The 27,130-nt window shown below is 42.6% G+C and overlaps 1 protein-coding gene across 2 annotated transcripts; it reads right to left on the bottom strand.

Annotated features, from left to right (window-relative positions):
• Positions 1-115: 115 nt before the first annotated feature.
• On the bottom strand, positions 116-25,708 carry POPDC2 (popeye domain cAMP effector 2). 2 transcript variants are annotated; one of them, XM_089489291.1, is made up of 4 exons: positions 24,902-25,708; positions 14,214-14,322; positions 5,218-5,599; positions 116-2,387 (listed from the first exon to the last, which is right to left on the bottom strand). In XM_089489291.1, exons 1-4 carry the CDS (start codon positions 25,390-25,392, stop codon positions 2,302-2,304), a joined length of 1,068 nt encoding a protein of 355 aa, XP_089345417.1. In that variant the 5' UTR covers positions 25,393-25,708; the 3' UTR covers positions 116-2,301. The 2 variants fall into 2 exon arrangements, with proteins under 2 accessions (XP_089345417.1, XP_089345410.1); XM_089489284.1 differs by having other exon boundaries at positions 2,300-2,387; positions 5,086-5,599.
• Between the last annotated feature and the right edge of the window lie 1,422 nt (positions 25,709-27,130).

Here is a 27,130-nt window from a genome sequence, read left to right on the forward strand (position 1 = left end):
ATACTGGATGTGTATGTGTGTTTTTTCTGTCTTTACGCATGTCATTGTACAGCTCATTACTAAAGAACAAAAGACTGAATCAAATGTGTGTTGCTTCTAGGATCTACTATTGCCACCACCATAAGGCTCAGGATGAGTAATAACTCTTAAAAAAATAAAAGATGTGCCATGCAGAAATGGTTTCGTATCAGAAGTACCTGGCTCAAATTCTTCCAATGCAAGGTTATAGGAATGATGTGAATCGAATACAGGTTGAATCTCCCTTATCCAAAAAGCTTGGGACCAGAAGTGTCTGGGGATTTTGCATATACATGCATAATATGGTATTTTGGAGATGGGACCCATCTAAACACAAAATTCATTTCTGTTTTGGATACACCTTATACAGATAGCTGGTAATTTGTTACAATATTTTAAATAATTTTGTGCATGAAACAAAGTTTGTGTACACCCAACCATAAGAAAGCAGAAGTGTCACAATCTTAGCCACCAATGAAAAAAGTTTTGGGTTTTTGGAATATTTCAGATTTTGCAGATAATGGAGACTCAACCTGTATTTCCTGAGCAGTTCCCACAATTGTGCAGTTCATTCTCATTAAAGTTTCTTTCCTCACTCACTGATTCTTTCCTGAGGGCTGGAGTGATCAGTGATGCTCTGAGCTATCCTCAAAGAATAGCCAGGAGATGTTGTTGGAGCTGGGGAGCACTTCCTTGCTTGCAAATACCATGTACCCCATCTTAATGCTTGCAAAATCTCCCTGATGGTATCAAAGGTCATTGAAAAGTCCAACAGAACCATAAGGGATGCATTTCACCTTCGTAATGCCTGGAGCAGGTCATTCACTGAGGTGATCAAAGTTGTTTCTCTCCCAAAACTAGATTGGCAAGGGGATGGATTCTGCTTTCAAATGATTCCTTTAAGGAACACAATACTCCTGCACCAAAGAATTTATAAGCACTAATATCCATGTAGCTAGCTGTCCTATGACAGCTTTGAATAGCCATGTATGTGGTCAGGGAAATGCAGGCCAAACTGCCAGTGATGGCTTGTGGTTTGCCTGTCACAGCCTGAGCCCCACATCTCAACTCCATTCATGGGGCCATTGTTTTTCATTAGCTGACACTGTATTGGAAGACCACATGCCTTTATGAACAAATAAAGTACTGGGGGGACCACCCAGTCAGTCAAATGTCTAACTGGAAGGGAGCTCATGGCAACACCCTACTGAGTGCTTCTGGAACCAGTTCTACTAGTAACAATCATAACTATATCTAACTATGATTAAGTTTTCAGTAGGGCTGACAAGTTTTTAATGCAAGCAATATGGGGTAGTCAGTTACCAGCTCAAGACTGAGCAGGGACATACAAGACCAAATAAGGGCGCCTCAGATCTTTTGAGAAGACAGCCTCTCACGAAATCCTTAGGTTCCCGGGAGCCCTCCAACCCCAGAAAATCTTGCAATGGGTGCTGGCAGTCATGAAATCTGAAGATTTTACTGTAGCAGACATGCTGTCAAAGCACTGCTTGACTGGTAGTTCTTCAACAGACCTCCCCATAGCATTTGGTATACTTGGCTGTCAGCCTTTTGGCAATGCAGTTGGCACCTGCTCTCATCGGTTCAAGACATATGGGATTTTGGGTGTCCCTTATGACTCCCATATGGGATCAGAATTTAAGCCTCCAAATAAGGACATCCTGTATAAAAGGGGATACATGGGAACCCAAGTTCTCAGACCCCTGAAAATCACTCCTCACCCAGGAATCATACTTCAAAATGCCTCCCTGTGGCTGCAGTCACTGGCATGCAACCCTGGAATTCACAAGGGAATGCAGGGCCTAAGCTGTAAAGCTTCTCCGCTGCATTTCTAGGGCATGTCTATCTCTTTCCACCAGTCCATCTGAATCACGACTTGTGATAATCAAAATAGAAGGTTTTAAGAGAAGGTAGTTTTCCTTCTGCTCTCTTCTGTAAAAGGAAGGAACTATCAGACCCTCAAGAGATAGTTCGTTCCATTGACCAGCTACACCACTGTCCTTCCTAGACATTTAATGCACCTAATAAAGAAGTCATGTGGCAAGTGTTAAAGAATACAGATGCTCAAAAATTGGTGCCACTGCAGATCAGTGAGCTGTGGAGAGTGTCCCAACACCATGCATCAAAGTCTCATGCACATACTTGAAGAGTGCCATGCTGGTGCCTGTGCAAAACAAGTAATGGCACACAAGTAACAAGCATTATCCTGATCATGTCTGATCATGTAATCATTTGTGGGTCACTGTGATTTCAAATAGTTGTTCTTTAGAGTTCTGGGGTTTGAGTAGGGGCCAGAGGAGCTCGTCCTTTTGCAAGGATCTGTCGATTAGTCTTCAAGAGGCTTCCAGAAGCTGTAGGAAAGAAAAACATATTGGTGTTTTTATGGCAGCAGTTAGTTCATACCTAGGTACTCAGAGTTCTAGAGAAACCCATTGGTGCTGGTTAAAGCCATCCATCATCCAAGCTACTAGTTTCCGATTTCCTGCTTTGCAAAGTCTCTTATTTCTGTGACAGTTTAACTGACCAAAACTGCACACCCATCCTTTCCTTCATATGCAGCTAATGCACCCAGTACCTATTTATACTGCAATATTCTCAGTTTTCCCGGTACCTTAGAGGGTACTAAAGCTGGAACAAAAGGGGTTTAGAATGCTGAATTATACGGTGCATAAAATAGAACCATTATGCATGATTTTCTCAACTAAATCACCATTTCAAAGGACTTGCAGAAGAACTGGTTGTGAAGGAAGGAGAAATCTAAACTCCTTGGACAGCCAGGTCTTTGAGAATCTCTCCTTGCCCTTTCTCTTCAGATGCTTGGGGTGTGTGTGTGTGTGTGTGTGTGTGTGTGACTTCTTTGAGGCACAGAGTGTTTTGCAAAGGAGGATACATAACAGATCATTCCTGGAGGGAATATTTTTCTACGTGGACTCATTATATACATTTATAAATTATGTAAATTATATAAATGTATACCATGTCTTCTGATCCACTAGTGTTCACAAGGTGGCAGAACAATGCAATGATGATAACCTCAATAAAAATACAGTAACTGCATGACCAACACCACAGAACCAACCTTTCACCCAAATTAGCAACTAAACACCTGCAAAAAGTGGTATACAACACACCATGAATTGAGTCAGAAAGTCCTCCAGAATGCTTTTGCTTCTTGTGTCAGTGCTGTCAGGGACTCAGTAAGTTAAGTGTCTCTGAGCAAGAAATTCCCTCGCCTTGGTGCGACTACTGAAACAGTCCTGCCTGTGGTGGAGGAAACTTACCAAGATTTTGGAAGTTGAAGTTATGCTGGGAGGGCCATATGGAATAAGCATGGTCCTTGGGATATCCAGAGCTTAGACTAGGACTGGGCAACAGTTCACAAATTTTGAGACTCCCATAATCCCTTTGCCACTGACTATGCTCAGCACACTGCTCCTGCAGGGAAAAGCACCCACAAGACTCCTGCAGAGAAGAGAGAGAGTGTTCCATCATCCACTCCTCTGGTCTCTCTTCTCCAAGGCTGTTGCCTGACTGTCTGCCTGCCTCCTACTGAGTAGGACCATGCAGTGGTTCTCAACCTTCCTAATGCCGCGACCCTTTAATACAGTTCCTCATGTTGTGGTGACCCCAACCATAAAATTATTTTCATCTCAGCTCCTAAGACCATAGGAAATATGTGTTTTCCTATGGTCTTAGGCGAACCTTGTGAAAGGGTTGTTTGACCCCCAAATGGGATCCTGTGATACTCACAGGAGCAAACTCCAGGTTCTCCCAGGACTAAGACATCAGCTGGTAAACATCACCAGCTTCCTTGCCTGAAAGGGATATAAGGGGCTGCCTGCTTCAAGAATGGTGCAAGGACTTTGCTGGGGAGTGGAAAGAAGATTCCCACCCCCCCTCTTTGAAACTTGTCTTTAGCTGCCCTGCTGGCAGTAAGTATGCAGAGAGTATGGGAGGAGCAGCAGCCATTGGAACACTAATAGGTAAAGGGAGATATTGTGTGGGAAGACAGAGTTATCAACAAAGAAGAGGGGAAAGTCATAGCGTGTTGGTTGCCCCTAAACTATCAGCATCCTCAAATAATCTAGATGTTGACTTGCCTACAGGCCCCCTATGGTAAAAATACTGCTGCTTAATGCCAGTAAGCCACCTGTCTCCAAATAACAGATCCTCTGTCTGTCTAGACTTAGGTTTCAATGAACTCCCCATCCCCATTGCACTACCAATTCCAGACTTTAAAATTTTCACTGTTTTCCCCAAAAGTGATGGCAAGGAGAAATAAAGCCTTAGTGTCACCTGTGTGTTGATGGATAACCCCCAGATTTCCAGATAACTTTAACCAGCAGTTTCATGTAAATGTTCAAGACCATGGGCAACAAAATGAACCCTTTTGAGTGCACCCAGTGGAGTGGCAGGCTCTTAACTTTTCAAGATCTATCTTTCAGGGAGAACACTAAATTGGTGAAATCCACCCCATTTTGGCAATTGAAGCAATCCAGATGGATACCATAACTGATGATCTCAAAGTGCCAAAAAGTCCACAGGAACAAACAACAACATGGTCTGCAACTTCATACACACACACACACCAAACACCTCTCATGCATTTCCCACTCCCCTTAGGCTATGTCTCCCTAGTTTTTTCTCGGGGTAACATCTCATCCTAAATTTAAAAGTATTAGTATCATCTCCAAACTTCTGGAATGGGTTGCCATACCCTCTGTTTAAACACACTGCCCAGGTATGGTCCAAACAGAACCCGGACAAAGTATGTTAAAAACAGTGACATTAAACAAGCATGTCTTTACAAGTGACCCACTGCACATAGTAAGTATTCCCCTTCCCTTTGCCCATTTACTGCTGGGCTTTGAACAAGTACTATGAGGAGCAGTTTTTCCAAGTTGGTATCACCATGTGGCATAACTGCTTATGATTCAGGGGGACCAGTCACTCATCAGGCCAAAGATGCAAACAGCATGCTGAACCAACAGCCACCACCTCCCAGCACACACAGTTGTGTTTCCTTCTAAAGGCACAAAGAGTACTTACTTATACAGGGTGACAGAGTGTGCCCATGTTAGAAGTGCCCTCACTTCATATACTCCCCTTCGCTCACATAGTCCATAAAGGACCCTGTCATCTCAGCAAAATCTTCCAATACAAGACTGGTAGAGTCCTCACCAGACAGGTCACTGTCAGGCCGAGTTTTCCGGGGATGAGCTGGAAGAAACCCAGGCTGAGGGGCCACAGGAGCTGTCTGAACAAATGTGGGTGGGTGACTTAAGGGCACTGGCGGCTCTTCACACTCCTCTGCTTCTTTCTCCGCCTCTGTATCTGAAGAGGCAGGTCCTAGGACATGATAGAGGCTGGGCAGACGGATGTCAAATCGCAGGCCAAACTTGGCAAAAAGCTTCTCGTTCAGGGCGTAGATCTTCTCTGAGATGTCATAGCCAAGGAGGACTGAGAAGAGGCGAGCAATGTAGCGCTCCTTTGAGAGAAGCAGGTACAGCTTCTTCCTTTGCCAAGTGATGTAACTGCACTCTGTCTCTGCTGTCAATGTCACCTGCCAAGGGGAGGAGAAGAGAGAAGTGACTTTGCCTCACGCTGGGACATACAGTTTCCATTTCTTTTCATTCAAATGGTTAGTGAATGGAATCTTCTCCATAGCATACAATCCTGGTGTTAGGAACGAAGTGAAAGTCACTTGAACAAGAAACAGGGAGTAAATACAGCTTTGCAAACACATTTACTATCAGAAGTGGCCAAACGTTTCCTTCTAGTTGTGAAAAAAGTGTGTGTGTTTGTGTGTGTGTGAAGGGCTGTAACCTATAATGGTGAACTGTGAGCACTGAACACTTCCAGGACAAGTTATTCAACCTTTTTATTTCTAGAAAAGACAGATCAGCTATGAAAGAACGAAAGCAGCTCCTAAAGCGCAACGATATGCAACTAAGCCTGAAAGTTAGAATCATACAAGCAATTGTATTACCCATTACCATGTATGGGTGTGAGAACTCAACAGATAAGAAAATGGACAAAAAGAGAATACATTCATTTGAGATGTGGTGCTGCAGAAGAGTGCTGAGGATACCATGGACAGCAAAAAGAACAAATAAATGGGTCCTAGAACAGATCAAGCATGAAATTTACCTGGAGGCACACATGACTAAACTGAGGCTGTCATACTTTGGCCACATCGTGAGAAAATATTAATCATTAGAAAATAATGTTAGGAAAGGTGGAGGGAAGTAGAAAGAAAGGAAGACCACATGCTAGATGGATGGACTCAATTAAGGAGATCACGGGTATGAATCTGCAAGGACTTAGAAAAATAGTGGAGGATAGGGAGTCCTGGAGATGTCTCATCCACAGGGTCGCCATGAGTCAAGATTGACCTGAGTGTGGTTAACAACAACAACAACAACGGATCACAGAGTGTTTACAAAGACTGAAAGCTCTAAAAACATCCTTGAAAGGGATGCCTCTGGCCCCAGGCCTCAGCTTTGCCTACCCTCAGTGTACAGGGAGAACATTTGTTAAGGGTTGCTTTTGTTTTTGTTTTTTGAGAAAGACTACAGATTTGTAAGAATTATTGTTTAATATATCTCTTATATTCAATTTAACTGACATTTCATACTTGTAGTCAGTGTTTCTGTAGCTTCCAATCTGAATTGGATTCCTTGTTTTCTTGTACGTGTCTCTTTGCTTTCAATGGGTATTTTAACAGCTAGGACTGGGTGTCCATTTGGGCACACAACCATTATTTTAAAATGCTTTGCACAAGGACTCTGAGGTAACAAGCCCACTGTGTTGCCTGAAATTCAGCTGCAATACTGTTCTTAGCAGAATCCTTCATTCTGATCTTAGCAGAAGGTCAGAGAAACGTTAGAATGTTTTTACATCTTAATTTATCTTTAATTTAAAGATGCAATTGTAATTTTGCTATTTGTTTGTGTCACCACTATTACTATGACATTCACTGATTTGCAGGAATTACGATTAATGAGTGACATTAGTACAAAAACATGGCTAAAGATTCTGTATAGTGTGGTATGGAAGGAGGAGGTCAATGAAGGGGAGGTGACACCATGAGTGACCACACTGGGTGACGCCGACCCTAGGGTATACGTTTTAAAAATAAACAGTTAGTCAAAGCAATTTGTTAAAGCTCCTGCCTAATCTGGACTGAATCCCTTTTGGGTTTGGAGCATGAAGGTCAGGCCAGATCAGCCACCCCCTCTGGGGCTTATGTTTGCACAGGAAGAAAAACTTCCCCTGGTGTAAATGGACACCATCCTTCCAATGGAAACAGCAGGTTCTCCTTCCCCTTGATCTGAATCAAATCTGCAACAGACCAAAGAGTTAGCCCCCTCCCCTCCCCCTCAATTTGGCAATCTATAAATATTGGGGGTATTTCTTTTTTCTATTTATTTATTTTTCTAAAAAAAAAGAATTATTCATACAATTTGTACCTGTCTAGTTTGGCCCAACAGCTTTCTCATACCTTAGATCAAACATTGATCAGAACAGAAACTACAGTCAAGAGATAAGAAGAAGACTAGGATGGGAAGGGCAGACATAAAAGTACTAGACGAGATATTAAACAGCTAAGATATATAATTGAGCAATAAAGTTAAAATCATACAAGCCATGGTATTCCCCATCACTACATCTCATGGTGACCAGATGTCATGACCACAAAGGAGATCAAGGCACCTTGAAATGTAGGACATTCAAGAAAAAACGTAGCACATTACAACATAAAAGCTAAAATCACTTATATAAATATAAAACACATGCAGGGGGAGCTGTGTTGGTCATTTGGCAAATTCAAACAAAAATCCACCAAACAGTGATACCTTTATTGGCCAACCGAAATGCACAATATACTTGTTGCAAGCTTCCAAAGCTCCACTGGCTTGCAACAAGTATATTGTGCATTTCGGTTGCCAATAAAGGTATCACTGTTTGGTGGATTTTTACATAAATACAAGTTCATGCTTCTTAGTCATGCTCAAAATGGAGGACATTTTGACATTTCTCCTGGATGGAAGGTTGAAATGTAGGACATGTCCGGAACAGGAGGATGTTTGGTCATCCTGCTATGTATGGATGTGAGAGCTGGACAGTGAAAAAGCAGATAAAGAGAAAATCAGCTCTGGCCAAAAAGATAAACAAATGGGTTCTGGAATAGATCAAGCTTTAAATTCCTTGAAAACCAAGATAATCAAACTGAAGGTGTCATACTTTGGCCACATCATGGGAAGGCAGGACTCATTGGGAAAGACAATGATGCTTGGGAAGTAGAAAGAGAGGAAGGCTATATGGCGTTTATCACATGGAGGTTTTGGGGGATTTTTGCAGCTCAGATTCAGGGTGACTGTGCGTCCACAATGCAGATTCACATCATAACGTGAATGTGTTATCACACGAGATTCCTTTATATGGGTGCTTCTTCCATGGCGCTTCCACAGTGATTCCAAAGTGACTCCTCATTTTGGTGAAATCGGAAAAAAAGGAAATTCACAGAATTCGCTTTCAAGCTCACTTCGATTTCACTTCGAATTGGTCTGGTGTGTAAGATCACTTCGGTCGCTCCCCCCCCAGCCCCCTGCGTCCTGCTCCTTCATCCCCTCCTCCTCCTTCATGCCATCTCGTCCTCTCTGCTACCCTGCCACCTATCCCATCATCTGCTGACTGCTCCTTCAGTCCGATCCTGGCCCGAGTGACCCCCTGCAACCTATCCCATCATCCTCTGACTGCTCCTTCAGTCCGATCCTGGCTACAGTGACCCCCTGTGACCTATCTCATCATCCCGACTGCTCCTTCAGCCCGATCCTGGCTACAGTGACTCCCTGCGGCCTATCCCATCATCCCCTGACTGCTCCTGATTAAGGATGACAGCTGAGGAGGGGGCAGGGAAGGAAGACAGTGTCCAGACCCCCATTGAGCATGCACAAGGGTCCCAATTCGAATCGTTGAATCTGCATGGTATGCACCAGTCTGGTAATACAATTTGCAGTCACTCTGCTTTGCGTGAATCCGCATCACGTGACTTGCCCTGGATTCGATTCCCCCTCGATTCGGAAGGGCAACGGAAGGGTAACCAGGTGTGATAAAAGATTCACGTTACAACGGGAATTCGCATAGCTGAACCAGGAGTCATCCCGGATCTGAACTGCAACAACCTCCATGTGATATACTCCTATGCCAGATGGACATGGGACTGATTTTGCAGGATTTAAGCAGAGGATGGAGGGACAGGGGTCTTGGAGATGCTTTATCTGTAGGGTTGCCCTGAGTCTAGGCTGACTCGAATGCAGCTAACTACAACAGCAACAACAACAAAGTCATAGAGAACTGGCCTGAAGTCTTGGGGACTGAAACACTGGTTTGCTGGGATTCTGCTGCAGGCTTAGCAGGTGTCCTGCTTGCTTAAAGGGGTGCATTTGCCTCCACCCCGTTCTCCTGTGATATTTGTTTTATTTAATAGGTGCCATAAGATGCCAATGCTCTCTAACACAAAGGCACAAAAAAAAAAAGCAATACTATCTCTGGATTTTACTCCTTGTGAAAGTGAGTTATAAATAGCAGAGTAATCTGAAACAACTCATAACCCATCTGCCTCTATTTTTTGCACATGGGCTGGAAGATTTCAAAAGCCTGATAAGAGTTTTCCTCGCTTGTGTGATTTCGCTATGAAACTAACTGCCACGTTTCATTCACCGAAGTGGGTAAATGAAACACTTGCATGCCAGTCAGTTGGGTCACAACATTCCTCTGGCCTCCCAGCAGCCTGGGGTCTCTCTTGGCCAAAGACCAAAGAATGGTGCTTTGGAAAGAAGAACATGGACAAGTGACAGGGTATGTCCTTCAGTCTGATATTCGACACTGCAGCCAAGCAAGCAGCTGCTCAGAAGAGCCAGGATATGAAAGAGTTTTCCTGAAGCAGGTCCGGTGGACCTCATGGGACAGGAATCCAGTTCACTAGCAGCATTTTCCAGAATGTTAGTGAGCTCGGTAACTAAATTTTATGGTGAAAACTTAACTTCACTGTAATCCAACAAAACCAATTGCTGCTGTTTTCCACAATGTCAGATTGAATAAGGGGAAAGAATCCTTCTTAACATGTTATCATATGTCCTCACCTTACATGTAACCAAGTGAAACATGCTGTCATCTTTAACCAAAAGTCAGAATGTGCCATTGGAAAAACTGGGATTTCTATGACAGGGTTTTAATATTAATAATAATAAAACAATTTTATTTGTATCCCGCCTCTCCAACAGGATCAAAGCATCTTACAACATCAATAGGTTCATACAATACAAAAATAATTCCATTATCCCTCTCTCCCTTAAACACAACATAATAATCCCTACATGACAATAATAAATACCATTTAAATCTTTAAAATTTTAGAAGCAAGGCAATGTGCCAGTTTCGTGTTGAAATATATGATTTGTTCCTATAATGGAAGAACTGAAAGATGATGCATCCACACTGCAGAAATAATCCAGTCTGACATCACTTTAATTGCCATGGCTCAATGCTATGGAATTCAAGGAATGGTAAGTGGGCCCTTGTTATTCGCTGGGGTTTGGTTCTAGGACCCCCCCCCCCCCATGGATACCAAAATCCATGGATGCGCATTCAATACAATGGCATAGAAAAATTGTATCCCTTATATAAAATATAAGCTTTGCTTTATATTTTAAAGTGTTTTCTAGCCATGGATGCTTGAATCTATGAATAAAAAATTTGTGGATAAGGAGGGCTGGCTGTAGTTTATTGTGGCACCAGAGCTCTCCGACAGAGAAGGCTAAATATCTCACAAAACTACATTTTCCAGAATTCCACATTGAGCCATGGTAGTTAAAAGTGGTGTCAAACTGGATTGTTTCTGCAGTGCAGACCACCCCAGAATCTGCATTCAGACTGGATCAACTATTATTTGTTCAGTGAAGGAGAAGAAAAGTTGGGAGAAATGATGTGATGTATGAGAGACACACATGAAGGTGGGAGAAAGGCAAGGCCAGATAAGGAGATAAGCGGGCAATGAAAAGCCAAACAGACCCATGAAGAGCCATGATGGATTTGGAAATAGAGGTCAGAATGTAAATGACGCACAAAAGTTTGGAGGAGGCTCAGAAAAAACAGAGAACGAACATTGTCTATTGCATAGCAAGAAGGGAGAATATTCTCAGGGCTTTGTTGTAATCCAGGAGTGTATTCTGGGGGCTGGAAAACTAAGGACAATTTTGACTTATTCATGGGCTAAGATACTCAAAGCTCTTTGATGGCACACTGTGGCTTGTTACAAGGAATATCCAATAAAAATGCTATGAGAGAGGACAAAAGTCCATTTGAGACCTGCCCTTAAGCCACATATGGTACAGAACGTAAGGGGAATAAAAACGAAGGTCTGCTTTATTACTCTAAACTGGTGAAAAACTAAACTACATGACAGGAGTTGCATATGCGCCTTGCCTGCCATAATACGTTGGGAAGTTGGTGTGATGAGTTATACAGTACAAAAGGCTGTTGCTGGGACATGATGATCTCAGACACAGGTGCCAAGATAACAAGAGGAAGGTAAGCATTAGTTAAGACTGTTCAAGGTTGTTTATCTGAAAAGAATATGGCTGTGAAAACACAGGAGGGGTGGTATGAGATGGGAAAATGTGTTTAAAAATTATCAAGAGTGAGAATTAAGTCCACCATTAATTTGAAATTGTGTGCTGTTTAACGAGGCATTGTCAGCACTCGCTGACCAGCAGAACTATAAATCTCTCTAATATAGGACTAAGGTTAGGAACACTAATAGTCAGTGGCGTCAGGTTTAGGTTTATTTCAATGGTTTGGCCGAAATGATTGTACACTCATCCCTCCAGATTTGTGGCTTTGACTTTTGCAGCTTTGATTATTCATGGATTTTATTAATATGTTCTCTCTATGAATATCTAGATCCTCTGGTGCAACTCTATAGTCAACTTTAACCAAAAGTTTAACTGAAGGACCTAGACATTCCTAGACAGAACACTCCACTAGGCATTTGTAGCTCCTCCAGCACAATTCTATGGTCAATGACTGTCAAATGTTGCACTGGAGGATCTAGAGATCTCTAACGAGTTGTTTTCTCAGGCAAAAACATAGTGTTTTTGTTATTTGCAGTTTTTCCACATTCATGGGGGTACTGTGCCCCTAACCCCAGCAAATGTGGAGGGACGAGTGTAATCTGCAACTTAGGCCCCCTTCAGACCAGCCTGAAAGGCCGGCCCGGGGTGGGGGGGAGTCAGAGCCCTAGGGCACCCTGTTGCCACACACTGCTCCACACGGTACACAGTGTCATGACGCAGCACCGAAGGAGCCCCATGGCAACGCAGCTATGGCACCCTTTTGAAGGTGCAAAAAGGAGCTGCTTTTTGCGGCTCCTTTTTGTGCCCCCAAAAGCCCAAATCGGGGCTGTGGCATGAGGTTGTATGTACAGCCTCTTATACTTTAAGTTTGTGCCAGGAGGACCAGTAGTGATATCCTTTTCCTCTAAAGTCCCTTTAGTTAGAGTAAAGCTTTTCCTTAAAGTACTCTGCCTCTTTGAACTCTTTTTTTACATGCCTTAGCATGGCTAGTTCCTCACTGGATTGGCAAATACCAGTAGAAGTCCCAACAATGTCCCAATGCGTTGTTAAGGTATACAGGTTAATCACTGGGTGGTGGCAGCAAGTTGTTTATGGATAAAAGGTGGTCTCAAGGAGTGGAGGGAGACCCACAGAGAACCCTCTGATGATGGCAGCAGGTTCCTCTGCTACTGTCTTACTCCTGGGGGTGGGAGCAGGATTTAAGACAGGGTAAGAAGCAGAGGAAAACTTCACAGACATTCTGACTGGGATGCCAATGCTGGTGGCTCAGTAAGGGGACAGAAGGAGGAAACCGGTAAGGATGAGATTCAGCAGAGAGGTCCTATGGTTCTGATGGACTAATTGGAACTTTTTTGTCTCCCGCTAGCATCAACTAAAGGGGGACAAGCTGTAGGTGGAATCATTCCCATCTCTAATGCAGGCTGAGCAACCTCAGCCTGCCCCACTGTTTCAGTGCCTCAACCACCAACACCATCACAGCCACAAGTGCCCAGGATGCCCTCAACATTTGGCAATAGACAACTGGAAGCAATGTTTGATGGCCGCTCTGAGAGACTACCCTTTTTTGGGTCATCCAAGTAGCTGGATTTATGGCTGAGTTGGAATGCACTTTCTCTTCAGAGACAGCCCAAGTGTGCTGTGTGAGCATACGCCTTGAAGGGGAAACTATTGGCTGGTGCACCTATATGATAAGGGGGTGCCTGAATTAACAATCTACAAGCTTTCATGATGAGGCTCCAGATACTCTTTGAACACCTATTCCATACTCGCCTGATGATGCTGAAGCAAGGAGTTGGAGACATTTGCTGAAGAGTACCATTTGCCCCTTTGAGGTGTGGACAGATCACTGGAATTTGCTGTCATTGGAATACCAAGAATGTTAACCCCAAAACAAATCAGATGTGCCAAATTTATCTACAAATATAAACTCACAATAAAATACTTACTTGGGGGAAAAATAACTCTTTTGGCTGACACTTTGGTGTGGTACAGACACGCCAAATGCGCCGTGCTGGCAGCATACTAGGGTTAAAGGACTGCGCAGCAACCGCACGGTCCCGAATCCTAGTACGGTGCGGCACTGTAACAATGGCATATACGGGTGCCGCCATTGTTACATGACAGACACCTAGCATCCACACGTCGCACTGCACTTGTGACATCATGAGTGTGCCATTGGCGTACTCGGGCGTCACAATGGCATTGCAAAAAGAACCCGCTTTTCGTGGGTTCTTTTTCCTCCGCAGGGAAGCCGTGTAGTTTGGCAGCTGTGGCTTCCCCACAGGAGGAAAAAAGGTGCCAGCAGACCTCCCTTTTGGGGAGTTCTGTACCTCGCCTTTGTCTAGACTGTCCCAACACAAGAGTAAAAGGATGGAGACTATATATGTCAGTGTAACTCCTAGGAAAATATTTTAGACATTCAAAACTAATTGAACAGCTCTTTGGATCTTCCCTTCTACTGTGCGTTTCTAAAAATGAAATTGGGATAAAAAATACAACTGCATTAAACTGCTAGAAAATTAAATCTTGCAGGATTACCTGAAATGTTCCCTCTTCGGAAGGCGGCAGTGATTCCCATTCTGGGGAATCCAGAAACTGATATGGGTAGACATAATGCAGAAATTGTCCATCCTGGCTTACTCTAACCCTATAGAGGGAGAGGAAAAAGACAATCCTTACAACAGGCTTTGGTTTCTTTAATTGTATCTAGCTTTATGCATTGTTTTCTAATAAATTTGTCAAACTAGTTCACTCCACAAAGGGTCCTTTCCCACAACCACCAAACACCTAACTGAGAAAAAGGACTTTGAGTGGCTGGTGAGTTTAAATGGGCAGGTTTTCTGTGGAATTAAATGGTCCTTTGAATATACAAACAGCAGCATTGTTAACTTGCATTCACGTGAACTTTTCCTTTGGTATAAAATATAGCAGTTTTGGATAGCACCATCTAGAGCAGTGAATCTGAAACTTTGGTCTTCCAGGTGTTTTGGACTTTGGAGTTTATCACACAGGATGGGAAGCTCTCAATTTTGAAAGAGAAGATCGTGAGGTCAATTCGAAAATTCACACAATTACGTGATTACTTATCACACCTTAAATTCGCTGTACTGGCCTCCCCGAACGCAACCCAGATTCTGTGCGAAGTAAGCCATCGCATCGGTGGGTTATTAATTGCAAATTGGCACCCTTGCGCATGCTCAGTGAGACTCCAGATGACTGGAGCATAGCATATTTAGGCGAGTGAGAGAGAGGAACCAAGGAGCCCCACAATTTACAAATGAGATTGGAGGGGGGCAGGAAGAATGGTTGAAAGAACATGCTCTATTCACGTTAAAACGAGCATATATTAACTCTTGTCACATTAAAACATGAATATAATGGTTATCCAATAGCTCCCAGTCCATGCCTCTTAATTAGCAGGCAGCAGCCCCCCCCCCCCTTCAGCAATGCTGAAGGACAAGCAGAAGCAAAATTGAAGCAGAATTGCAGTGTGGCTTCATGGGAATCCCCCCCTTCTGGATTTTTTTTTGGGGGGGGACCAGGACTAAAGGAGACATGCACATCACACCAAACAATGGCACACTGAGTGTGAAGTTGCCTAGGAATAGGGTTTGTGACTTCGCTAGCTCACTGAATTTACTTAACTGTGGATTGATGCGTGATTGCGTTCGGAGTGCGTTCGGACTGCTAGCGATCGCATGTGGTAACCTTTCGTGCAATAACGTGAATACGCATGATTGCATTCAGGATGACACTGGATTATACTTCCAATTTCAGTCATGTGATATCCTCCTTCATCTTCCAGATGCCCTAACCAGCTTGGCCAGGAGTCAGGAATTTTGGGAGCTGAACTCCAAAACAACTTGTGGACCAAAGTTTGGGAACCACTGATCTAGAGCAAAAAGGTGGCATTTTAAAACATTCAATGGGCGTCGCTATACCAAATACCAAATAATTCTGCACTGTTTAAGCGGTGTTTAGACACACAAAGGAGCCAGTGTGGCACAATGATTTGATTGTTGGACTATGATTCTGGACCAGGGTTCGATTCCCAACATGGCTTTGAAGGCCACTGGGGTGATCTTGCCCAAGTCACGCTCTCTCAGCCTCAGAGGATGGCAATGGCAACCACCCTTTGAAGAAACTTGCCAAGAAAACCCCATGTAAGTTCTTTGCCTTAGGGTCACCATACGTTGGAAACGACTTGAAGGGACACAGCAACAAAGCAGACAGACAAAAGCACTCAGGCAAGTAGACAAGCACATATTAGTTGCCTGTAGAGAATGAAAAAATCAGAAAGGCATGAGTCTCTGTATGTACGGGAACTTACTGCTGACTCGTATAACAAGCAAGCATACCAGACAGAGTGCCAGCTGTTCTAAATGTGTTCACTGAAAGGCAGCAATGACACCAATCCCACCCCACCGCCACCCAGAACTCCCCGAAGCGGTAGGTCCTGTTCTTTTTCTGACCTTTCCACTGTTCAGGGGCACACGTTCATGGGAAGGCACTAGCAGTACTACACCTTGTTGGAAGGAAAGAGACATCCAGACATCAATAGGGTGATTAGTGAAAGAGGGGAGTCTAGATAACACCTGCCCTTTTGTTTCACCTAGGGTCGCCTTATCCCAATCACTTACATCCGGGCATGCAAATTTTTATAATTATCCATATTATTAATATGCGTTCTGATTATGCAAATTCAACACATTAATCATTGCACTTTTTCTACCATTATGATTCAACATCAGCACAGTACTTGTTTTCTTCTTGTTCTCCCAGCTGGTGTGAAGAGAGGGACTCCACTGACTCTCTGGAGGTTGTTTGGGAGCAAATTTCCACCATACTACCCAGCCCTAGGCTTAGCCCACTAACACAATCACCACATAACACAAGGCTATCTCCACTTGCCTCCTTCCCCCCCCCCCCCATCTTCTGGGCCTGTGGGGAGGGAATGGAAGAATAAGGGCAATGCTATGTCTGTACAGTAACAACTGGAGCCTACAGGGCAGGATAAGGCTCCCACCAGTGCCAATCTTCTTGCACAGTTTTCTACTTCATCGCCACTGCCACATTTTAACCTACCCATCAGGCTGCAATGAAGAAATCTGGGATTTACTGCTTCAACTGGCTTAGCCAGCCAGGACATTTTTTAGTCCCTTCAGTCTGGGATTTTCCAGGTTTTCCAGGACAAATGGCAACCCTAATTCCACCCTTCTGTATCATTCTTTGGTCTATGTCAGTGATGGTGAACCTTTTAGAGGCCGAGTGCCCAAACTGCAACCCAAAGCCCACTTATTTATTGCAAAGTGCCGTGTCTCTCTGGCTTTCTAGTAACAAACTCTGGCAAACTCTGTGCTGGGGCGATGGCACATGTGCCCACAGAGAGGGCTCCGAGTGCCAACTCTGGCATGCGTGCCACAGGTTCGCCATCACTGGTCTATGTACTCAAGCTTTGTCATTCCTTCTTACCAGGAGATGTCACTTCCTCCTTCTCTGAACACATCTGCCAGACTCTTACAATAATAAATAGAACAAAATAATTAATGTTTCTCACCTTTCACCTAAAAATAATGCTCAAGTACAATCATCACTGTTATAGGAAAAGAAATTAAGCAATGTACCCACTGAAACATCACAACAGTAAATAAACACCATAAACACATAAGAAGGGGTATGCTGGGTCAAACCAAACACCTAACTATATGCATATTTATAGTTTTTTGTGGGGGTTTTGGGCTATGTAGCCATGTGCTAGAAGAGTTTATTCCTGACGTTTCGCCTGCATTTTCAGAGATGCTGGTGAAACATCAGGAATAAACTCTTCCAGAACATGGCCACATAGCCCCAAAAACCCACAAAAAACTATGGATGCCAGCCATGAAAGCCTTCGACTTCATATATGCATATTATTTACGGCACATGATCAGTGAAGAAAGTTGGGAAACAGCTATAATCAATGTGAATAACAACAAGACCTATAACAACAGATCAACTGGTGACTAAACCTCAGAGGCTGTAATTGTTAATGTGTGGAGCAATTACAAGTAATGATTTGCCAAGAGACTCTTCAGTAAGCAAGGTGCTTCAAGGTGAATGAAGAAATTTGAATGATATTGTATACATCCCACATCCATGACTGAGGTTTCAAATGTACACTGGGAACTAATGGATGTCAAATTTGGAAATTTAACAGGGATTAGAGAAGCTTCAGCAATAGAATTCTCTATTAAGGTATCAGAAAATTACTGGAATAAAATCTGGCCCTCCACTGCACACAGATCAGTCTCAGTTCAGCATACTAGCACATTGAAATATATGTGGTTATATTGCTCAAACACATACAGTCCAATGCAATAAGGATTGTTTGGGGAAATAACAAATCAAAAAATCCTATTGAGGGATGCCATGGTGATTCTTTCTGGTTTCGAAGGGGGCCAGTGGCAATCCTCCTCTGGACAAATCTTGCCAAGAAAACCCCATTATAGGTTTGCCATAGGGTCATCATAAATCAAAACCAACTTGAAGGCACACAACAACAACAACAACAACAACAACAACAACAACGAGAGATTATAGCAGAAAGAATCAATCTGCTTTACAAGGACTGGAGCAAGTAATCCAGACTTGGACGAAACCAAAACGACTTACTCAGACATTTGTTATGTGTGTCATTAATAACGTATACACTAGCTGAAAGTAGCCAGAGGAGAAAGTAAATCAGCAGAGGTTTGGGAGATTATCACACCAGGGCCAATTCAGTGATAACTGTGGTAATGAAAGCTAATGCAATAGTAGCGCTATGGCACCTGATATTTTCATGCAGTTGCATGATAAGTGTGACATAAATGCCAAATAATATCGAGATCGCATTCCATATACATCCATGAATAAATCATTAGTACATTTTGTGCATGTGTCGTTTTGTCGCTACGGCGCATGCCTGCAAATCATGTTTCCGTACCACATGGAATCAAATACAATAAAATAAAATTTATTACTTCACCACATTCTTTTAATCCAGTGTAAACAAAATTGTGCCCCATACCTCAAAAGAAGACAGAAATCCACTGCAAAAACGATTCTGCCAATGAGAACAGCTTGACTCTACTGAAATGCAGTCTGGGTATATGTCCCTGGTTGCTTCCCCAATAGCGCGACTGAAGTGCAATTAACTTTTGCGCTCTTGCAATTGCGCTTCATTTGCGTTACTGCTAATCATGGGACTTCCCCATGAATGGTTTGTTGCTGGAGCATTCCTGGATCTTCACTGAAGAAGTCCTGGATGAGCACAACGTCATCTGAAAATCTTCAGTGCGATTGCGTGATTATGCTGTGATTATGCCTCTTACTCCCGGTCTCATTCCCCCATCTGAAAATCTTCTTGGTTACTTTTTTTAAATGGAGAAAAAAGATTTGCCCGCCACTATTTACGTTGTATAAAAGGCACTCACTTGTAATGTAAATTACAGGTGTGGGGCAGAGTCAAAGCCCTTCTGCTTCCATCCCTACATGTTTACTTATAAGTAAAAAAACAAAACAAAACTGTTATAGATGGGGAGATCTATAAAGGAACATGTAGGTGGTGCTGAGGAAAGCTCGCACAAGGGAAAGCAATGTACAGGAATGAAGGGTGTGCGAAGGCATCACAGCACCTTTCCAAAAGCAGAAATGCAGCACAAGAGCTGTATGGGGTGGGAAAATGAAATGGGGACTGGAGCCCTTGTGTGACACTGCCTGCAGAGGAGAGCCTCCTGGGGTTATGGAAGCCCTGGCGGAAATGTTAGAAACCTGATGTTCCAGTGTGCCAAAAGTGGTCTGGGAAGCTAGCCAGCTGGGCCTGAAAAACAGTTGCAATTAGCTTTTTAGCCATTGCAGCAGTTGAATCCTGTACCATACAATGGCCAAAATTCCCTCTGAAACCTGTTGAAACAATGGAGTTGAAAAGGCCAAAAGCAAAAGTTACCATAAATAACCTTTATCTATATCTGCTTAAGAGGTAACAAAACAATATATATAACAAAAGTATTCAAAACCAATGTATACAAAAAATACAAAATGGACCGTAGTAATAATGTCAAATGGAATAACACAAACTAGCAAATACATCAAATAATAGAAACTATACTGAAGCAGGTAACACAGAATATAATGCAAGAGAAAAGAGGCTAAGGAGTTTATTCCATGGAGGGCAAATTAGTGAAATCCGTGCAGAAACGAGGTTTTAAAATCCAGGTGTTCTTTGTTAGATGCATTGGTGTGAAAGAGAAATACAGTTACCCCTCCTTTCTCGCAGGGGATCTGTTCTGGACACCCTCACGAAAATGGAGTTTCACATATATTCAAGCCCCATTGGCTTGAATATGGGCATGTGGTTGCAGGAGCGCACATGTGCATGCCTTGGGCATGTGGCCCATTATTTCCCCTTCCATTCATCCCTTGCACATAAACAAGGGACACAGGTTCCAAAGCCGCGACAATGGAGGAAGGACTGTAATGTGAAAATAATCTGAACGGAAAGCTCCTTTGTACTTTTGGAATTTAGCAAAAGTAAAAAGAAGCTGGTTTTGACGACTTTGCATTTGAGTTATTTTCGTGTTATTTCTCTTTTACATGAACGTCGTTTGAAAAATAACCTGCGAATGCGGGTTGTTTTCAGTTTAAATTTAGTTTCTGCATGGGAGTCGTCCCATGTGATAAACTCCTAAGAGAAAAGAATGAGTGAGAAAGGGAGAGAGAGAATTACAAACTAAAGCTGGCCTTATGAAGGAGCAACAACAGATTAGGGCAATACAGTCAGCTGAAGATCATTTCTATATCAGTAGCTCACCATTAACCCCATAATGGTCATTAACCTAACAATGACTCAAGTTATAGATCTTTTTCCTATTCCAGCAAAATCTACTGTACAAGAAGCACCATCCCCTAAACATGGCCATTTCCGTCATGTCGGGAAGGGGTTGCATTCAGCCATTTTCCCTTAGCCATTCATGCTGCAAAGATGTCATCTCCAGGGATATCCCAAAGACACACAGAGGTCACAGCACATCCAGCTACATGAAAATAGCTGAACACATCCCTGTTCCTCCCTTGGCTCCCTGACAATGTGAAAATGGCTGTGTTGGGAGGGCTGCAATTCATTTCACTTTATTTATTACAGCAAATGTCCAGCATAATAATAAATAAATACAAATATTACAAGGCAGCCGACTGGGTACAATATATACATTTCAAAATCACTTTAAATCATAAAAGGAAGTAATGGGGGATCTAATAACCAAATTTTTAACAATGTTGTTTTTCTAACAATCAACAGCAGCTGCACAGAATCTAGCAATTTTGACAGTTTTCTGCTCATTTAGATCTGAAAGAAGATATTCCATATAGAATTTATCTCGTCTACCTGGGATTCTTTGAATAAGAGGAGTTATAATTGAGGCCCTGGTGTCTTTATAAGCTGATGTCTTTATAAAAAGTGCAATACAGTAGGATACGACACACTGACTCCATTTCATCTAAACCACAAGGGCAAATGCATTTCAAGTAGGGGATCTTTTTATATCAGCCATGCAATACATCAGAAGGGAGAACATTCAGTCTGGCTAGTATAAAAGCTCTTAATAGTTTAAAAAATATTTAGGTTTTCCAAATAATTGGCAGGTATAAATAATCATCTGTTGTCTTTGAGTATAAGATGTAGCTGCAGTTGTTCCCTGGCAAGTTTTGAGGAAAGAAGCATTGGGAAACATAGCTACACAGATGTAGCTATGACATGTGACAGACATATATCTCCTGATGCAAGATCTCAGCTGTTAGTTCTGATTAAATGGCTACTGACTTTTTTTTATTTCCAATAGTTCAGACTCTGAGTCATTTTATTTATATTCTAAACCACAGCCATATTTCTGAATAATTATGCAAGCCTCACTCAGTAAACTTACAAAATTTATATAGCATAAATGTATATGCATATGAGATCCAACATGGTGTAGTGGTTTGAGTGCTGGAATATGACTCTGGGGAACAGGTTTCAAAATGCCACTCAGACACGGAAATCCACTGGGTGACCTTGGTCAAGCCATACTCTCAAAAGAAAGCAAAGGCAAACTCCCTCTGAACAAATTCTGCCAAGAAAGCCCCATGATAGGTTTGCCTTAGGGTCATCATAAGTCTGAAACAAGCACAGCAACAACAAGAAAAATATGCATGTGTATATAGTGACTGAAACAAATTGTACTGAAAAATATGAATCTAGCTGGAACAATGAATGCCAGCTTATCAAACTGTTTTGGCACTTGAAACAGAAAATCCCATAAAGTCCTCTTCTTCAAAGTTAAAACACAATAGAGTATCTTGGCAATTAGCAATCCTTTGCCTGCCTAAAGTGGCTGTCTAGGTAGTATGACATTCATACTACATGCAAAATCTGGCTATGGGGCTCTTCATTACTGATAATATAACCAGGTTTTGGATGTTGCTGGATCAGGAACCAGTGTTTTGCTTTGGTGGGTTTTGAAGTTCGTTTGTTTCATTTGAAAATTCAGTATCCAACACAGATTGCAAATCCGCACACATCATTTTTCTCTACAAGGAGTATGGACAACCATGCTCATCCAGATTGGTTTTGGTCAACCAAAACCAGCTCTTGCCAGCATAACCAACAGTAAAAAAATATTGTGGCTTTAATCCAAAAATGTGAGGAGGGCTATCGTTACCCACCTGTGCTCTACATTAGCTTATAAATCCTTGATGTGTGCCTCCAAATCATTTTTGTCTTAGGACAAACCTAAGGAGAATCTATAGAGTTTTCTTGACAAGTTTCGTCAGAGAGGGTTTGCCACTGCCATCCTCTTAGGCTGAGAGAATGTGACTTGCCCAGGGTCACCCACTGGGTTTTTATACTCAAATCAAGATTTGAACCCTGGTCTCCAGTCATAGTCCAACGCTCAAACCATTACACCATTTTTCCAATCTTCAAAAGTTTTTCAAATTACATTCTTCATCTCGGCATCAATTAAGACATGCCAGCAAATCCCAAGAGGGTATGCAGACTGTAAATCTAGGCCTGTAATATTATTTGTGAGCATTAATTAAATTTCTTTTGATTTTGGTAGCACTCCCAACTCTTGAGCATAGTAGCTGACTTCAGTTCTCTTAACCAGTCTATGGCAACAAAGCCCAAATGTGAGACAGTTGCAACTTGTACTATTGCGTCTGCCTCATACAAATAAACCAAAAGCCATACAGAGCAAACTGGGGATAGGCAACTCCCAGATTATTCACTCCTCAAATCTCCCATTCTATCATGTAATATTATTAAGTCAACACAATAGTCTTTAACATGTATGCATGAACTCCCTACTTCAGAAGGGAAAAGCTCACTATTTGCCAGATGTTTTCACCTGTCCTAGCAGGTCGCCTTTGCCTAAAAATACAAGAATAATTAGGAAGAACTGTAAGGTGGGTGGGCATACTCTAGGGTCACAGGATCTAGTTAGTTGTTTTCTAATAGACCACCAAGATCCACCAAGAGCCAGGTACAAAAGACATACACTTAAATAAATTCTGACCTCAGGAATTGTTCTGAGCACCAAAATGGAGTGGAGAGCTCAAGGACCTTCTGCTCAAAAATATCTACGCCTGGGTTGCATCTACATTGCAGAAATAAAGCAGTTTGACACCACTTTAACTGCCATGGCTCCATCTTACAGCATCCTGGTATTTGTGGCTTGGTGAGGCACCTGCACCCATTGGCAGAGAAGGCTAAGACATTGCAAAACTACAAATTCCAGGATTCCGTAGGATGGAGCTACAGCACTTAAAGTGTTGCCAAACTGCATTATTTCTACAGCGTAGACGCAATCCTGCTTAACACAAGCTTTAATTTTCCTAGTATAATTTAGGAGAGAAGGGGAGTCATTTTATTGTTCCTAAACATCACAAATCAGAAAGCCATACTGACTTAAGGCAAGGAGATCTACCAGAAGATTGAAATTTACTTTCGGATGAGCTCTGCTGTGGAGCCTAATAATCTAACAGTACACTAGGTTTCTTAAGGACTAAGGGCCAAAGTACACGTTTCATGTGTTACTGTCAATGTATAACATTAGCGCATTGCTGAAACAGCTGCTTGTCCACAGGAAGGAGCTGACCGCTTGCACCAAGCAAGCAGCAAAAAAGAAAATTGTTAATCCTTTCCACACCTATTTTCTATTCTATGGGGATGCCATCCTCATATTTTCAATTTAAGACAGAAATCCAAAATTTCACTGAGGTAATATGCCTATGTCTGGGGTGTACTGTTTTAAAGTGCAAGGAAGGATTTGTGCAATTGAATGTTTTATCATATCAGGGGAAGAAAGACAAAGGGCCCAAACAGACAGCCAAAATAAAGCTGCTTTGGGTCACTTTGCTGGTATGCTGTTTAAATGATGCATGCATCCTAAGGCTGGAAGCAGCACCAAAGCCACGCTCTAGTCCTAAGGACTAGAGTGCAGCTTTAGTGCAGCTTCTGTCCTCCTAAGATCTGTGTTTCATTTAAACAGCATACCTCTAAAGTGACCTGAAGCAGCTTTATTTTAGGCAAAGCAATGAAAATCGTGACCAGTTAGTAGTGATTGCAACCTTTAACTTTACAGTGATAACTTTGTCAGATTTTAAGCCAGAAAAGCTGACAGACATACCCACATGTCTTATTCAGATCCTTCAAAGCTTGATTCCTCTTTGCGCTCATTTGAGGGGAAGCACCACCATTTTCCCACCCCACCGAAGTGATACCTATTTATCTATTTGCTTTTGCATGCTTTCGAACTGCTAGGTTGGCAGAAGCTGGGACTAGTGACAGGAGCTCATCCCATCATGTGGCACCTCAACCTCAAACTGCCAACCCACCAAATAAATTAATAATAAATAATAGATAAACAAATAAACTTTACAATAATCAGAATTGGCGTCTTAACCACTAAGCCACCACATCCCTAGTGTGACATCTTACTATGCATAACCTCAGTTGTTCTGTTCTTTATAAAGTGAAGTAACAAATGAGAGACTCTTGCTGTCTTCAGGAGGACTCAACCAGGAAGGACACAATTCCTCTTCTGTGTAATGCTGGAAAGGAAGTGGATTATGCAGTTTCTATGACTGTCAGTTCATCAAAACCACCAGTGAGATCAGCTTTCCACTATCAACAACAATAAAATTGTGTGTGTGTGTGTGGTTAATCCTACCTGCCAGAGAGCAAGAATGACAGCCGATCAATCGATGTCTTGCCCTCCACAGCATAAGTCTGGTCTTTGGCCAGAGGCAGCACCTGCTCCTCACAGCACTTGACAATTTCTTTGTAGACCTTGGGTGGCACTTGCAAAGGCTGGCAAACTTGCTTGTACAGCTGGTCAAATTCGTCCGAAAAAGTATGTTTATGGAGCTGGTAAAATAAATGTGCTAACTGAAGCAAACAGATCAGAACTAACAGCATGTTCCAAGTGAAGATGTCTAGTCCGCAGGCATCCAGCCACCCCCAGAGGGCAAGGCAGATGAAACCAACAGTCAAGAAGCCAAAGATGTAGATGGAGCCAATGAAACCGCTTCCTCCCATAAATCCCAGGACGAGGAAGAAATTGGCAAGTTGATAAGCTGCTCCTTCCATATAGACCTTCCATCCTTCACACAGAACAGGATGGAAAACAATCCGGTCCAAAAGGGTGCTGTTCTCATTCATTTTCACTATCTCCTAACCTTTGCACTTTGACAATTATATCAGAATATCTGTGGAACCAGTTATGGGAACTGGACAGAAGCTATACCTCTACTCAGATTTCAAAGCAGCATTTTGGAAAGTAATAGTTATATTATTAGTTGTAATAGTAACAATCGGAAGCAGCAGTTAAATATTGCTGCACTGAATACGCCCCGCAAACCCTTCCCGCAAAACTTAATACCAAATGTCCTTGTGCCCAATGGGTTGTAGTGTCCAGTTGTAAAGCAGCAGAAATGTGTTCTTAGCAAAAGAGAGTTGCAAGGGCCAGTGGCTTGCTCCTTCGACAGCCCTAAGAGGAGTGAAAAATAGACACTCGGTTGAAAGATTAGTAGGGAGGGTAAAAGAGGCGGGGAAGCGGAGCTGAGGGTATTTGTGTTTAATTTGGAACGTATAGCACTGGGCCATGGAAAGCAGAGAGACCCCAAATAGATAACCATGTTTGGAATTGAAACCCAAGAAGCAAACACAGTGAGAGGAAGAGAGTTCAGGCAGGCACTCGCCACTTAACATAACTCAGAGCACCAGATTACAGAGAGTTATTGTTTGGGCATTTGTAACCCAGGGTTTTCGGTCCCTTCCCAGGGCCTATTCAGTGGCAAAAGGATATATCTCTGGGATCACCATGCGGAAAGGGGAGATTGCCTCCCTAATGAAATGCACCCAGCCCAGCCGAAAAATTGATCTAAGCAACAAAAAAGATTTTAGCAAGTTTTTTTTTTAAGATATAGAGCACAGCATTCCAGAGAAAGTGCTGACAGCTGGTACATTTAAAATTAGATGGATAGCTCTGGATTATTCTGGTCATATTGCCTGCAATGATTGCTGTTGTAAATTGTACCATTATAGAAATACAGAGTTAGAAAAGACTTCAAGGGTCATCCAGTCCAACCCCATTCTGCCATCTCACCATCAAAGCTCCCCCTGTGATGGATGGCCATCCAGCCTCTGTTTAAAAGCCTCCAAAGATGTAGACGAGGGAACATCTTCCACTGTCAAGCAGTTCTTACTCTCAGAAAGTTCTTCCTAATGTTGAGCTGGACTCTCTTTTCCTGTAGTTTAAATCCATTGCTCCATGCCCTGTTCTCTGGAGCAGCAGAAAACAAGCTTGCTCAATCTTCAGTCTTTAAACAGGCCTATCATCTCACATCTTAACCTTCTCTTCTCCAGGCTAAACAGCCCCAGCTCCCTAAGTCACTTCTCATAGGGCAAAGCTCTGTTCTGGGGCCACAACAAACAACAATTCCCAGAATTACATAGCATTGATCCAGGGAAGTTAAAGCTGTATCAAACGAGTTTATTTCTGCAGTGTAGATGTAGCCTTAAGTCTGCTGTCCTCTTCAGGTTTATACCTGTAGCTCATATTTACATGCCCTTGTTCTTATGCAGTAGTTACAAGGCGACCAGATGTCCAGGACGTGTCCTACATTTCAGCCTTCTGTCCAGGAGGAATTCCAAAATGCTCTGCACTTTGAGCAGGACTAAGAAGCATGAATGTACATGTATATGAACATTTGTCGCTTTTATTTTTAATGTCCTATACTTTTCTCGAACATCCTATATTTTGAAGTGCCTTGTCCTCCTTTGCAGTGAGGACATCTAGTCACCCTGATCATCCTTCAACCACCATGGCTCTCAAACAGGAATCTGCCCAATGCTTTTTGTTTCCAGGTCCCACACTTTCTGTTCACAACAACTCCCA

Source organism: Sceloporus occidentalis, unplaced genomic scaffold (genome assembly GCF_023333645.1).
Source record: "Sceloporus occidentalis isolate IW3139 unplaced genomic scaffold, rSceOcc1.0.p SCAF_1, whole genome shotgun sequence".
NCBI lineage: Eukaryota > Metazoa > Chordata > Lepidosauria > Squamata > Phrynosomatidae > Sceloporus > Sceloporus occidentalis.